Raw genomic sequence first — 11,170 nt, forward strand, 5'->3', positions numbered from 1 at the left:
AAAGAAAGAAAGAGTCACACTCCAATTCCAAAGCCAGCTTTAATTCTTAATTGAACTGGGACTATATAATGACCATTTGTGTTATATGTCTGTAGAGAACATTTAGGAAGACTTACGAAATTTTATCCTGTTAGATATATGATATACCAATAGGCCAATTTACTTTTTTTCTTGGGACATTTCTTTTTTTCTGGATGATTTGTCCTTTTTCTTCAGATGTCTCATTTGTCCAGTGGTCTTCAAATTCTTTAACTTTTATTCTCCTGAAAGACAAAAACAAAACCCTTCCCCAACCTTAACTTTGGGGAGGTTCTCTTTTGGCAAGTTATATCTGATCAAATGAACAGCATTTGTTAGTGATATAAATTAATTTAAATTGGATGGTCATGCTGGTTGGTGAACTATCACCTCTTCTAATTAAGATGTCTCTCTTGTTCAAATTGAACCTTTATCAAGTATGATGGTATCCACAGCTTTTCTTCTTCTGTGGAAACAAAAGCAAAACCTCATCCCCCACCTAACACACATGCTGGTTTCCATTCTGAGGTCAGCACATCTTTAAAGTACACAGGGTGATTTAATTCTGTAGTTTTTTCCTATTATCTAATGTCTCTCTGTAGCTGTTGTTCCTTTCTTATTAGCCCTGAGAAAATTCAAAGTTAATAAAGCATTATGCAATATATTTCTGGGGTTTTATTTTAACCCCTTTTTATTTATTTAGCATATCCTTTAGAGTTTGATTTGATCTTCCTATGACTGCTTGGCCTATAGGATTGTGTGGTATATCTGTAATATGCTTTATATTGTAATAAGCAAAAAACTGTTTCATTTGACCAGAGACAATGCTGGAGCATTGTCAGTTTTAATTTGTATAGTTATACCCATGATGGCCATAACTTCTAGCAAATGTGTGATTACAGAATCTGCCTTTTCGGAACTCAGAGCAGTTGCCCATTGAAATTTTGAATAGGTATCAACGATGTGGTATAAATATTTCAATTTTCCAAATTCTACAAAATGAAACACATCCATCTGCCAGATTTCATTCCTCTGAGTACCCTTTAGGTTATTACATCCTGCTGATAGTGGAGTTAGATTGTATAAAGAACAAGTAGGATGTTTCCTTATAATTTCCTTGGCTTGTTGCCAGGTTATGAAAAAATCCTTTTTTAAACCCTTAGTATTGACATGATTTTTTTCATGAAATTCTGAGGCCTCCAGCACATTTCCTATAAAAAGTTTATCAATCTCATCATTACCTTGTGCTAGAGGTCCTGGCAGACCCGTGTGGGATCAGATGTGAGTCATATATAAGGGATGATTCCTAATCGTGATTATTTCTTGTAACTAAATAAATAACAAAGTATTATGTCAGAGGTTAGCCTCTTTTTATGTCCACAGTGTTCTCATTGGGTTGGTTTGGGTTTTGTTTTTTGAAGGTCCAGAAATGTCTTTGGTGTGTGTGGCAGACTTTGAGGCACGTGCACAAGAGCTGCTATCTAAGTCATTGTGGGACATTATTGAAGGAGAAGCTGATGAGGGCATCACATACAAGGAAAACATCGCAGCATTTAAAAGGTCTTCTCTTTATCCTTTGCATTGTTACTCTAATGTGCATTGCTTGAGAACTCCTTAGACGGTGACAGTTCTGGTGTCTGTCTTTAGCGAACACAACATATACAGGAAAATGGCTGGCTTCTGTGCTGGTTTATCATGGCGTGGGGGACGAGGCATAGGGAGCTGGGGAGAAGTTTTGTAGAGAGAATCTTCTTAGATCTAGGGGAAGTGAGTTATCAGTTCTCTGTATGCCAGCAACTTTGTAAACAAGTGAAGATGGAACAGGACCAGCCGGGATGTCTGATAGAGAATCCTGCATGTAGATCTGGAGCTCTTGGGTTCCTAAAACCTCAGCCTTGGAGGAGAAAAATATAATGGAGGGGAAGGGACTCAAGTTTGGAGAAAATAAGATCCAAGGGTGTTTAGGGTGAGAGTTGGACTTGAACACTAAGGGCTGGAGCATATGTCGACCAACCATAGCTATAGCCAAGCTTCTATCTGTCATTGAATAATGTTTTTGATGTCATTTGTGGACTCCGCTACCTTCCCTACAGCAGTGTATAAGTCAAATGAATCAATCTTCTGAGGTGGTCGGGGCAGGAGGAGTGGGGAGACATGATTGTTTTCTTAGGATTTGGATCCTTTTAATTGCCTTGTCTTTCTTTCTGGGGACACCTAAAATTCCTTTCTTCCTTTTCTTTCCCTGTCTAGTCACTGCTGATAAAGACTAAATTAAGCTTCTAACACTGAGTGGCAAGCCACAGGAGCAGTTCTCTGACAGAGCAACACAGAGGCTGTGGGGGACTCCAGTTCACCAACAGCTCAGGGGTTGCTGGGTTCATGTGGGGAAATGGTTTCCTGGTGATTAGCCTCCCCCTGAGCCTACACTGCTTGCTCAAGATCAACCAACTAATCCCACCAAGGGCTTAGAGATCTAAGTCTGCTCAGACCCTCATTAGGAACCAGGGTCCCAGCTGCAGAAAGCATCATCACGCTAGAGAATAATCCACCTTATTGTCTAGTGCAGAATCCGCCTCCGCCCCAGGTACCTGAGAGATGTGTCAGAGGTGGACACCAGAACTACAATCCAAGGGCAGGAGATCTCGGCCCCCATTTGCATCGCACCCACGGCTTTTCACTCTATGGCCTGGCCAGATGGAGAGAGGAGCACAGCCAGAGGTATGAATCATCCCTTTCCAGAAGGCCAGAAGAGAGTGAGAGGCCTCACCCTGAGAAGGGACAGCTGGAGCATCAAGACTTCTTACATAAAGCCCTTAGGGGGCATCAATCTTGTTGGAATTAAGAATGATGGCAAAGCTGGGCAGTGCCTTTAATTCCATCACTTGGGAGGCAGAGGCAGGAGGATCTCTGTGAGTTCAAGGCCAGCCTGGTGTACAAAGCTAGTTCTAGGATGGTGAAGGATACACAAAGAAGCTGTGTCTTGCAATATATATATATATATATATATATATATATATATATATATATATTGCTTAACCATTTGCATAGCATTGGATGTAGACTGTAAAAATACATGCATTGGCATTAATTTTTGATTAGGCCACATTCTCTGGCCACTAATGTAGCACCATAGTGAGATTAACCTGCTGGGGAGACACTGAAATGATGAAGGCAGGAAATAAAAAATAATAATTTTATAGCCATGACACATAGTATTATCTTTTCCATTTGATAAATAGAGGAACTAATAAAGCCACATAGGGAAGGAGGAGTGGTACTCAGTCTTCTTATTTTCAGTTATGTTCATCTTCCACTACAAAGCTCATGATTTTGCAGTGGAACATCTCCTGTCTCTAAATCCCCTCTCTTCTACCCAGGAACTCATAGGAGGTTTGCTTTCCTGCCTGAACGGTATAATACACCCAATGGCATCTCTGGGGATTCAGTAACATCTCTTGTTAGAAAATCTTCATCATCAAAACCAAGGTTTACAGAGCAGCTTACACAGAAGAGAACACAAGCACTAGGCCTCTCTATTGAACCAAACAATCTCTCATCCTGCCCTGTGAGGAAGTAGAATGAACTTGGGCTTTCTCTACACTCACTGGGCAACCTGGTCAGAGGCTACTTCAAAAAACTCTGCCTTCCAAACTGGTTCACACCCTCTGCTTTGCAGCTGCTCAGGAAGCCGATGTCTGCTACATTACCAGCATTTATGCCAGCTGTACCCTGGAAGACATTGTTGCTGCTGCCCCCAGAGGCTTCAGATGGTTCCAACTCTGTGTGCAGTCAGATTGGGAGCTCAACAGGCAGCTGATTCAGAGAGTAGAAGCCTTGGGTTTCAAAGCTTTGGTGATCACTACAGATGCACCAATACTTGGCAAAAGGAGACGGATTATAAGAAACCAAATGAATTTAAAGGCAATGCTGAAGGACCTCCTACCACCTGAAGAGGTGAGAAAGATACCAGACTCAAAGGGCATTACTTATAAGAAGAGTTTAGAATGAGGAGAGACCATTATTGTGTCTCCCTCTTTCCTTCTCCTCCCCTCCTTCCTTCATCACCCATCTCTCCTGTCCTTCCTCCCTCTCTCATGCCTTCTTTTCCCCTACCTGCCTTGTTGTGGCAGATACTAGAGGGGTAGCAGTTAAAGTGGCTGACCAGGTTTCAGCTGCCAGAGCTTCCAGGCAGAACTTAAGACCAAATGCTCCCATCTCTGAAGCTGCTCAGCCTGTCATCAGAGATGCTCAACCAAGGTTGATGTTGGGAAACAGGAGAGCCTTCGAGAGGAGCTGTGCAGGAATTGGAGAGTAAACTATTCATCTAATATTTTCTATTTCATGATGGACTCAGGAAGTGATTATTTTGCATGGAATATATAGACAAACTGACTCTCAGAAGAGGACACTCACAGCACAGGTGTATAGCTAGCTAGTCCAGCCAGCTGGGGTCCAATCTGCTGCCTTGAAACTTAAAACTCCTCCAGAAGCATCAAGGCTCCACAGCACATCTTTTGGAAACCATTCAATTAAGGGACTACAAAGGACACTTCCTTTGTTAAATTCTAACCATGGAAAGAGATGTCATGCCCCTGAGAGTGAAAATCATGGTTATAGTGACATTGGTCTTTTCAGCCTGTGGGCAGCTATGATTTTTCTGGGTGTACTTGAACCAGGAGACACATCAAAATTTAAGGAAATCCTCTGGATATGGTGAGGCAGGACCTGCTTAAGGTTCTTATTGCTTTGGTTTTATTAGTCCATGCATAGCTCAACCATAAAATGTCAAAGTGGCTGGATGGGGATAGCCCATGTCTTTAATCCCCAGCACTCTGGAGGCAGAGTCAGGCCTCAAACTACTCAGAGATCTAAGTCTGCTCAGACCCTCATTGGGAACCAGGGTCCAAGCCTGGTCTACAAAGCAAGTTCCAGGACAGCCAGAGCTGTTACATGAGGAAGAAGAAGAAGGAGAAGGAGAAGGAGAAATAGAGAGAGAGAAAAGAAAAAAGAAAGAAAATGTCAAACTGACCTGTAACTATTTTTCTTCTTCATCTTACATACGGAACTCTGCACCCCTTTAAAGATAGATTTGCCATATCTGTCATTGTGTCTCCAAATCCTAGAGTAATTATCAAGCAAAGACATTGATTAATGGACAATGAACAAGTCATTGAAGTAGAAATTCTTTATAAAGCTTTTGTGAGAGGAAGGAGTAATAATCAGTGTTGGGTAGTGTTGTTTGGGTTTCATAGCTTATAAATATGAGTGCTCCAGGTTTGTGTCATTTTTTGAGTAAATCAAGTGATGTGAGAATTTGGGACTAACATTTACCTTCTCATTCCCTACAGAGAAATTCTATACATTTGCCAAGTACAACTTTCTGCTGGAATGATCTCTCCTTGCTTCAGAGTATGACTCAATTGCCCATTATCCTCAAAGGGATTTTGACGAAAGAGGATGCAGAATTAGCAGTGAAACACAATGTCCAAGGCATCCTTGTTTCCAGCCATGGTGGTAGGCAGCTTGATGAGGTTCCTGCTTCAGTAAGTAGGATGACTACAGAGGGATGTTTCTAAATGCTCTATGGATGTCTACACCAAAACCCCCTCCTAAATCTGGTACACATTGTCCTCTCACTTATCATGGGTATTATCTATTGATTTTAAGGATGGTTAATTACTAAAAATACATTATACACATGACTATTTTTGTGAACTGTATGTGTAACATATCTAAACCTTGTAAGACTGCTGAGAAACAGATACATCCTGTTTCTGTTGTACAGTTAGGATACTGGAGTCTAGAGACATCGACTAATGTGTACAAGTTCACAATAGATACTGAGGTAGACTAAGGGAGATGTTCAAAGGCATTGAGGACCCTGCTTCAGCCAGCTGAAGTGATCAGACTAAAGCTGATGTGTCTTCATGGATTTTTAGAAACCTTAAGATTTCCTATCTGACACAATGCAGGGAGGAGCAGCGTCTCAAGTGGACGCACAAGTAGTTTTCATACTGGATCTGAAATGGCCTGATTCACTAGTGCATAGAGCACTGATGAATCATTCATTAAGAGCTACACTAGCTTACACTAGCTCACAAATGTGTGTCCGTTCTGCACGGTTTTTTGGTGAGAAAGAAAATGAGCAAAGGGAAATAGGGAAAATATTTAAATGGGAGTCGGTTATTAATTTGTCTTTGTAGATATGTTTATGCTATCTTTTCCCCAAAAGCTATTCTCATTTTAACAAACAGAAGGGAAGCTTTTTCCTCCTTAGTTCCTTTTGCCTCATAAAATATCCCTGAACAAAAGGAAATGATTAAAAACACCCCTAAATTTTATCACAATCATTGGTGGGTTGTTATTGGTACTTATTAATACAAATAAATCTTTTTTTTGTTTTAAAAATATACACATATTAATATGTTTCACAATTTCCTTCTTTTCAGTTACCCAATGTATTAGGCACATACTTTCATTATTTATAAGTCTCTCTTCTTTTTAATGATGCGTCATGAATGGGCAATTTATATAATCAACCCCTTATTGTTGAACATCTGCATTGATTCCAGGATTTCTCTACTTGGTTTCTTCTTTGTTTGGTTTGTTTGTTGTTTTAGACAAGGTCACACCATATAGCCCATACTAGCTTTGGATCCTCGGTCTTCCTATCTCTGATCCCCGAGAGTGGCAATTACAGGTGTGTGCCACTATATCTGACTTATTTTTTTTAACTATTTTAAACAATGTATCAGTGACCATCTGTAAAACTAAAACATGTGTCTTTGATTAATTCTTTAAAAGACTATTCCAAGAAGCAGAAATTCCAAAGCTGCTCCAGCTGTGTTCTGAGGCTTGTGGAGCTGAGTGATTTCAGGCGCCTGCCACTCCTTCTCTACCAGGCCCTCGCTGGTGAGAACATTGGAAGGACAGGCCTGTATGGAGAAAGGCTCACTGGGCTGAGTCTCTCAGTGAAAGCTGGATTGAGAGGGATAGTTGTGGGTGCCTCTCAACACAGAAGAGAACATGGGATTGGAAAGGGGCCCTGGCTTTTCAGGGACCTGGCTTACAAATCTCGCTCACTGTCTGAGTTAATAGGGCTTCATTGTTAATAATAGCTTTTGTATCTGCTTTTTTTCCATTTCTTCTTGTATATTTACTTTCAATGAGCAAAAAGTTTGATACAACAAAAAAAAAACAAAACCTCAGTGGAAATTGTCTCGAGAAAACACTCCTCTCTCTGAGCAGTGACTCAAACCAGAGTGTTGAACCAACAAGGAAACCAGGTTAAGGACAAGAATGCAGCTTTGGACTTTAACCTTACCAACAATTCTGTCTCATCATTAAGCCTGAACAAGGTCTCTCAGAATTGCATCTGCAAACGAAAATCCTTAAAAGGGATGAGTAAGCCTGTTCTGTGAGTTTCCATAGAAAACAGTCTTTGTGCTTCCTCTTGGAATCAAGACACTGCATTTTCAGAGAACTTCAGTAAATGTCCTGTTCTGACTCATTAAAAATGGGCCACTCTGCACCATAGGCTGAAATCAATTTCTACTTTTATTATTTCATATATTTGCTTTTTACTTTTTACATTTATTTATTTATTTATTTATTTGGTGTGTGTGTGTGTGTGTGTGTGTGTGTGTGTGTGTGTGTGTGTGTGTATGTGTATGTTCATCTGTGTCTATGTGTATGGATGGGTGCAACAAATGCCTTCACCCTATGAAATATCTCACAGGCCCTATTTTTGGTTCTTCTGAGAGTTTTTTGTAGCCCAGGCTGACCCTGAACTCCTGGATCTCCTCACCTCTGCTGGGTTTATAGGCACTACCACTCTTGACTTCTGCATTCTATTTCTAAATTATTATCACCTGCAGTACTGAGTATGACTAGAGGAGTTTTTATAAATATACTTATTTCCTTTTTCAAAGCACCATAAACATATTCCAAATAACACTGGGACATGAGTTTTTACCAGTTATTATATAAATCCGAAATACATCCAGTACTCCATACATACATCAAAGGACAAAATTATTTCCTCCCTGTTTTTTTTTAAATTATTACTCTGTTCAGACTCAGGCAGATTTCTGATGGGTTCCTTCAACAGTGTCAGGGCCTGGGGCCTCTGTTTCAATGCCTCTTCTTGGGTTCCTTCAGAGGAACACAGATAGTAACCAAAGGAGCCCAGAACCCCCTCTTCAAGGACCCTCATCCCAAACCTCAGGAGGGGCCTGCTGTCCTCCTCCTTGTAGACCTGGAGGAGCCAGGCACCTGCTGGTGCTGGATGGGGATGGGGGTGGGTAAGACAACTTAGCGTCTATGTCTGGAACTGAGAGAAACCAGGACAAAGTGACCTCGTTTTCCTTTGTCTTCCAGAGGTGTACCTTTGTCCTTTGCGTTGTTGCTGCTACACTCCTATTTTTACATCTCAGATGAGGACACTGGGGACGAGTTACCCATTCATGAAGACTTAAGAAATGCTGTTGCCGTTCCCCAAAACTGGCTGATGTTTAGACACTCAGGCCATGACTGGTCATATTTATTCTTCTAGGAAAGACTTAGTCCCCATCTCTCACTATGACATCTCAGAAACAGAGATGATAGAAGGAAAATGAAGGACAGCAGGTTCTGTAGTGCCCAAGTGAACACTGTGAGTGGGAAGATGTCCCCTGAATATGAAAGCAGGAGCCAAGCACATCCAACATGGAGGGGATCTTCTAAAAAGGCAGAGGCTAGACTGGATGTAAAAGGGAAAGTAGCAGGAGGGACAGTGAGTGAGAGTCTCATCTGGTCCTCAGGAGTCTCCAGGCCTCAGGGGGAGGATGCTGAGTTCCCACAACTGCAAGCACTACTGGACTTAGCCTTTGCTTGTATTTCCCGGCCCTGTTCTACTTTGAGAGGACATTCATCTCCTGAGCCCATGAGAAACAAAACAGAAATACCTGAATCTAGGTGTGCATTTCTCTTTCAGATTGATGCTCTGACAGAAGTGGTGGCCGCTGTCAAAGGGAAAATTGAAGTCTACATGGATGGTGGGGTTCGAACTGGCAATGATGTGCTGAAGGCACTGGCCCTTGGGGCTAAGTGTGTTTTCATTGGGAGACCAATCCTCTGGGGCCTTGCCTACAAGGTAGGATTGCTAGCATGAGAGTCTGGAGTTGGCATTCATTGCAATGGTTTTCTGTAATCCAACTTGCAATGAAGACATTTCCTAAATTTCTTGCAAAACAGTTTCAGGTCACCTCACCTTCAGGCCTCTGCTGTGTTCCTCAGCCCTCACCCTTACCTTCACCCTTTGTTTTTAGTCTCTACATAATTCTTATTTCATCGATTCTATTCTCCAAGCAACTGTTATGACTGTGCACACAGCTTGTACCCAACAGGTGGTCAGAATGTTCTCTCAAAGCTCTGTCTCCCTTCTCCTACTTTTCAGGGTGAACATGGTGTTAAGGAAGTTTTAAATATTTTAAAAACAGAGCTCCACAGGTCTATGACCCTTTCAGGTATGTATTCTGTTCTTTCCCCCTCACCCCCCATTCAGAGCTTCAGGTGGCTAGTCTACAGACAGAAGCTGAAATCCTTCACTCTGGTTAACGCTGCCTTGTCTTGGTAGTTGTCCTGAAGACAGAACAGGGTAGAAATGTTCCACAAAGAGATTGAGGAGTGCTCTCCGACAGTGGAAACCCTGTACTGTTCTCAGACTCACTGTCAGTGCGAAGTTAGTTCACTCTGGGGCTGCCTAAGGCTCCCACCCCTGGAGTGAAATTCAACCATTTCCTACTTTCTTTCAGGAAAAGAATCTCTTGGTGGGTACACTTTTGTGATGCGTGTGTGTGGAGGTGAAGGTGGCTACATCAAGTTCAATACCACACAGCCTCTTAATGAGTTCTCTCAGCCCTTTCATCACCAGGCCTTCTCCCTGTCCTTTCTCACGACTCCCCGGGCCACCATGCTAGCTCTGCTTTCTTTCTTTTTTTCAGTTTCCATGTGGAAGCTCAGCTCTCATCTTCATGTTACATCCTAATTAAGATCTTCTGATAATGAATGATCTTTCCTTGACAGAAAGTTCCCTAGAAGGCTTTTGGTATATGGGTACTCACCCCATCTGCTACAGTATCCCTGAGTCTATTCTTCCTCACAGACTAGCATATACTGCCTAAGTACACCCACCTTAGCAGAACTGAGCAAAGGCCAAAGACTTCTAGTGTATGCTGTTAGGTTTTTCGTGCTAAAATTGTGTGTGTGTGTGTGTGTGTGTGTGTGTGTGTGTGTGTGTGTGTGTGTGTATGTGTGTGTTCTTACATTTTAATGTGGCTGTGTGTAAACTATGAGCAACTATAAGATTATTGATTCCCACCGAACCAGAATTAAATATCCATTCGATGTGAATAATACTTTATCAAGGTAAGCACAAAGATTAAAAGCTTGCTCCTGTCACATCATCCCATGCCTATGGAGAAAGAGAAATAAGCTCTGTGATAGAGAGAAAAAGACATACACACACATACACACACACACTCACACACACACACACACACACACACACACACACACACACACACACATTCATACACGGGGGTGAGGGTGGGGAAAGACAGAGACAGAGAGAGACAGAGACAGAGAGGTTGTGCAGGAGCAGGCATGGAGGTGAAAGGACAATTCCTGGGAGTTGCTTCTTTCCATCCATTTTGTGGGACTCAAACCCAGGTCATCAGATATGGATCCAGGGACCTTTCCCTGCTAAGCCCTCTCGCCTGCCTAGAAGCAAGCTCATAATTACGTGGTTCTTCCAGGCTGCCGATCAGTCACTGAGATCAGTCCAGACCTGATTCAGTTCCCCAGATTATAAAGATCTACTGAGACTGCCTGCAAGGGGAAGAGAAGTCTTCAGTGCGGTGTGCAATGCTATTACTCTTGTGCCTCATCCTATCAAGTAGTTTGAGTCCTGCACCCTCCGAAATAGAGAGGGATGGAGAAAAGACAACTAACAGCTCCCATCACAGTATATTTTTTTGAAGGAATAATATCTAATGCTCTACAGGATAACTACAGTTTCTAATAATTAATTGACTATGTCAAATAACCATGTTCCAGCACGAAAGGAAATAGTTACGTCTCATGTGGCATACCAGTTAACTTCATCTGATTA

At 41.9% G+C, this 11,170-nt stretch overlaps 1 protein-coding gene across 1 annotated transcript; it reads left to right on the plus strand.

The window, feature by feature from the left end:
- Positions 1–1,447: 1,447 nt before the first annotated feature.
- LOC128106471 (2-Hydroxyacid oxidase 2-like) lies at positions 1,448–10,870 on the plus strand. The gene is made up of 7 exons (XM_052731984.1): positions 1,448–1,578; positions 2,585–2,736; positions 3,695–3,972; positions 5,367–5,561; positions 8,993–9,151; positions 9,455–9,524; positions 10,815–10,870. Exons 1-7 carry the CDS (start codon positions 1,448–1,450, stop codon positions 10,868–10,870), a joined length of 1,041 nt encoding a protein of 346 aa, XP_052587944.1.
- Positions 10,871–11,170: the final 300 nt, after the last annotated feature.

Source organism: Peromyscus californicus, unplaced genomic scaffold, assembly GCF_007827085.1.
Source record: "Peromyscus californicus insignis strain IS unplaced genomic scaffold, ASM782708v3 Scaffold_9__1_contigs__length_137607984, whole genome shotgun sequence".
In the NCBI taxonomy this organism is placed as follows: Eukaryota; Metazoa; Chordata; class Mammalia; order Rodentia; family Cricetidae; genus Peromyscus; species Peromyscus californicus.

Bases quoted from the DNA above. Each gene is read 5' to 3' on its own strand.
- LOC128106471 (XM_052731984.1), top strand. From the start codon at position 1,448: ATGTCTTTGGTGTGTGTGGCAGACTTTGAGGCACGTGCACAAGAGCTG. The intron at 5,562-8,992 runs GTAAGTAGGATG...TTTCTCTTTCAG, and splicing joins TTGATGAGGTTCCTGCTTCA to ATTGATGCTCTGACAGAAGT. The intron at 9,525-10,814 runs GTATGTATTCTG...TGGTTCTTCCAG, and splicing joins CAGGTCTATGACCCTTTCAG to GCTGCCGATCAGTCACTGAG.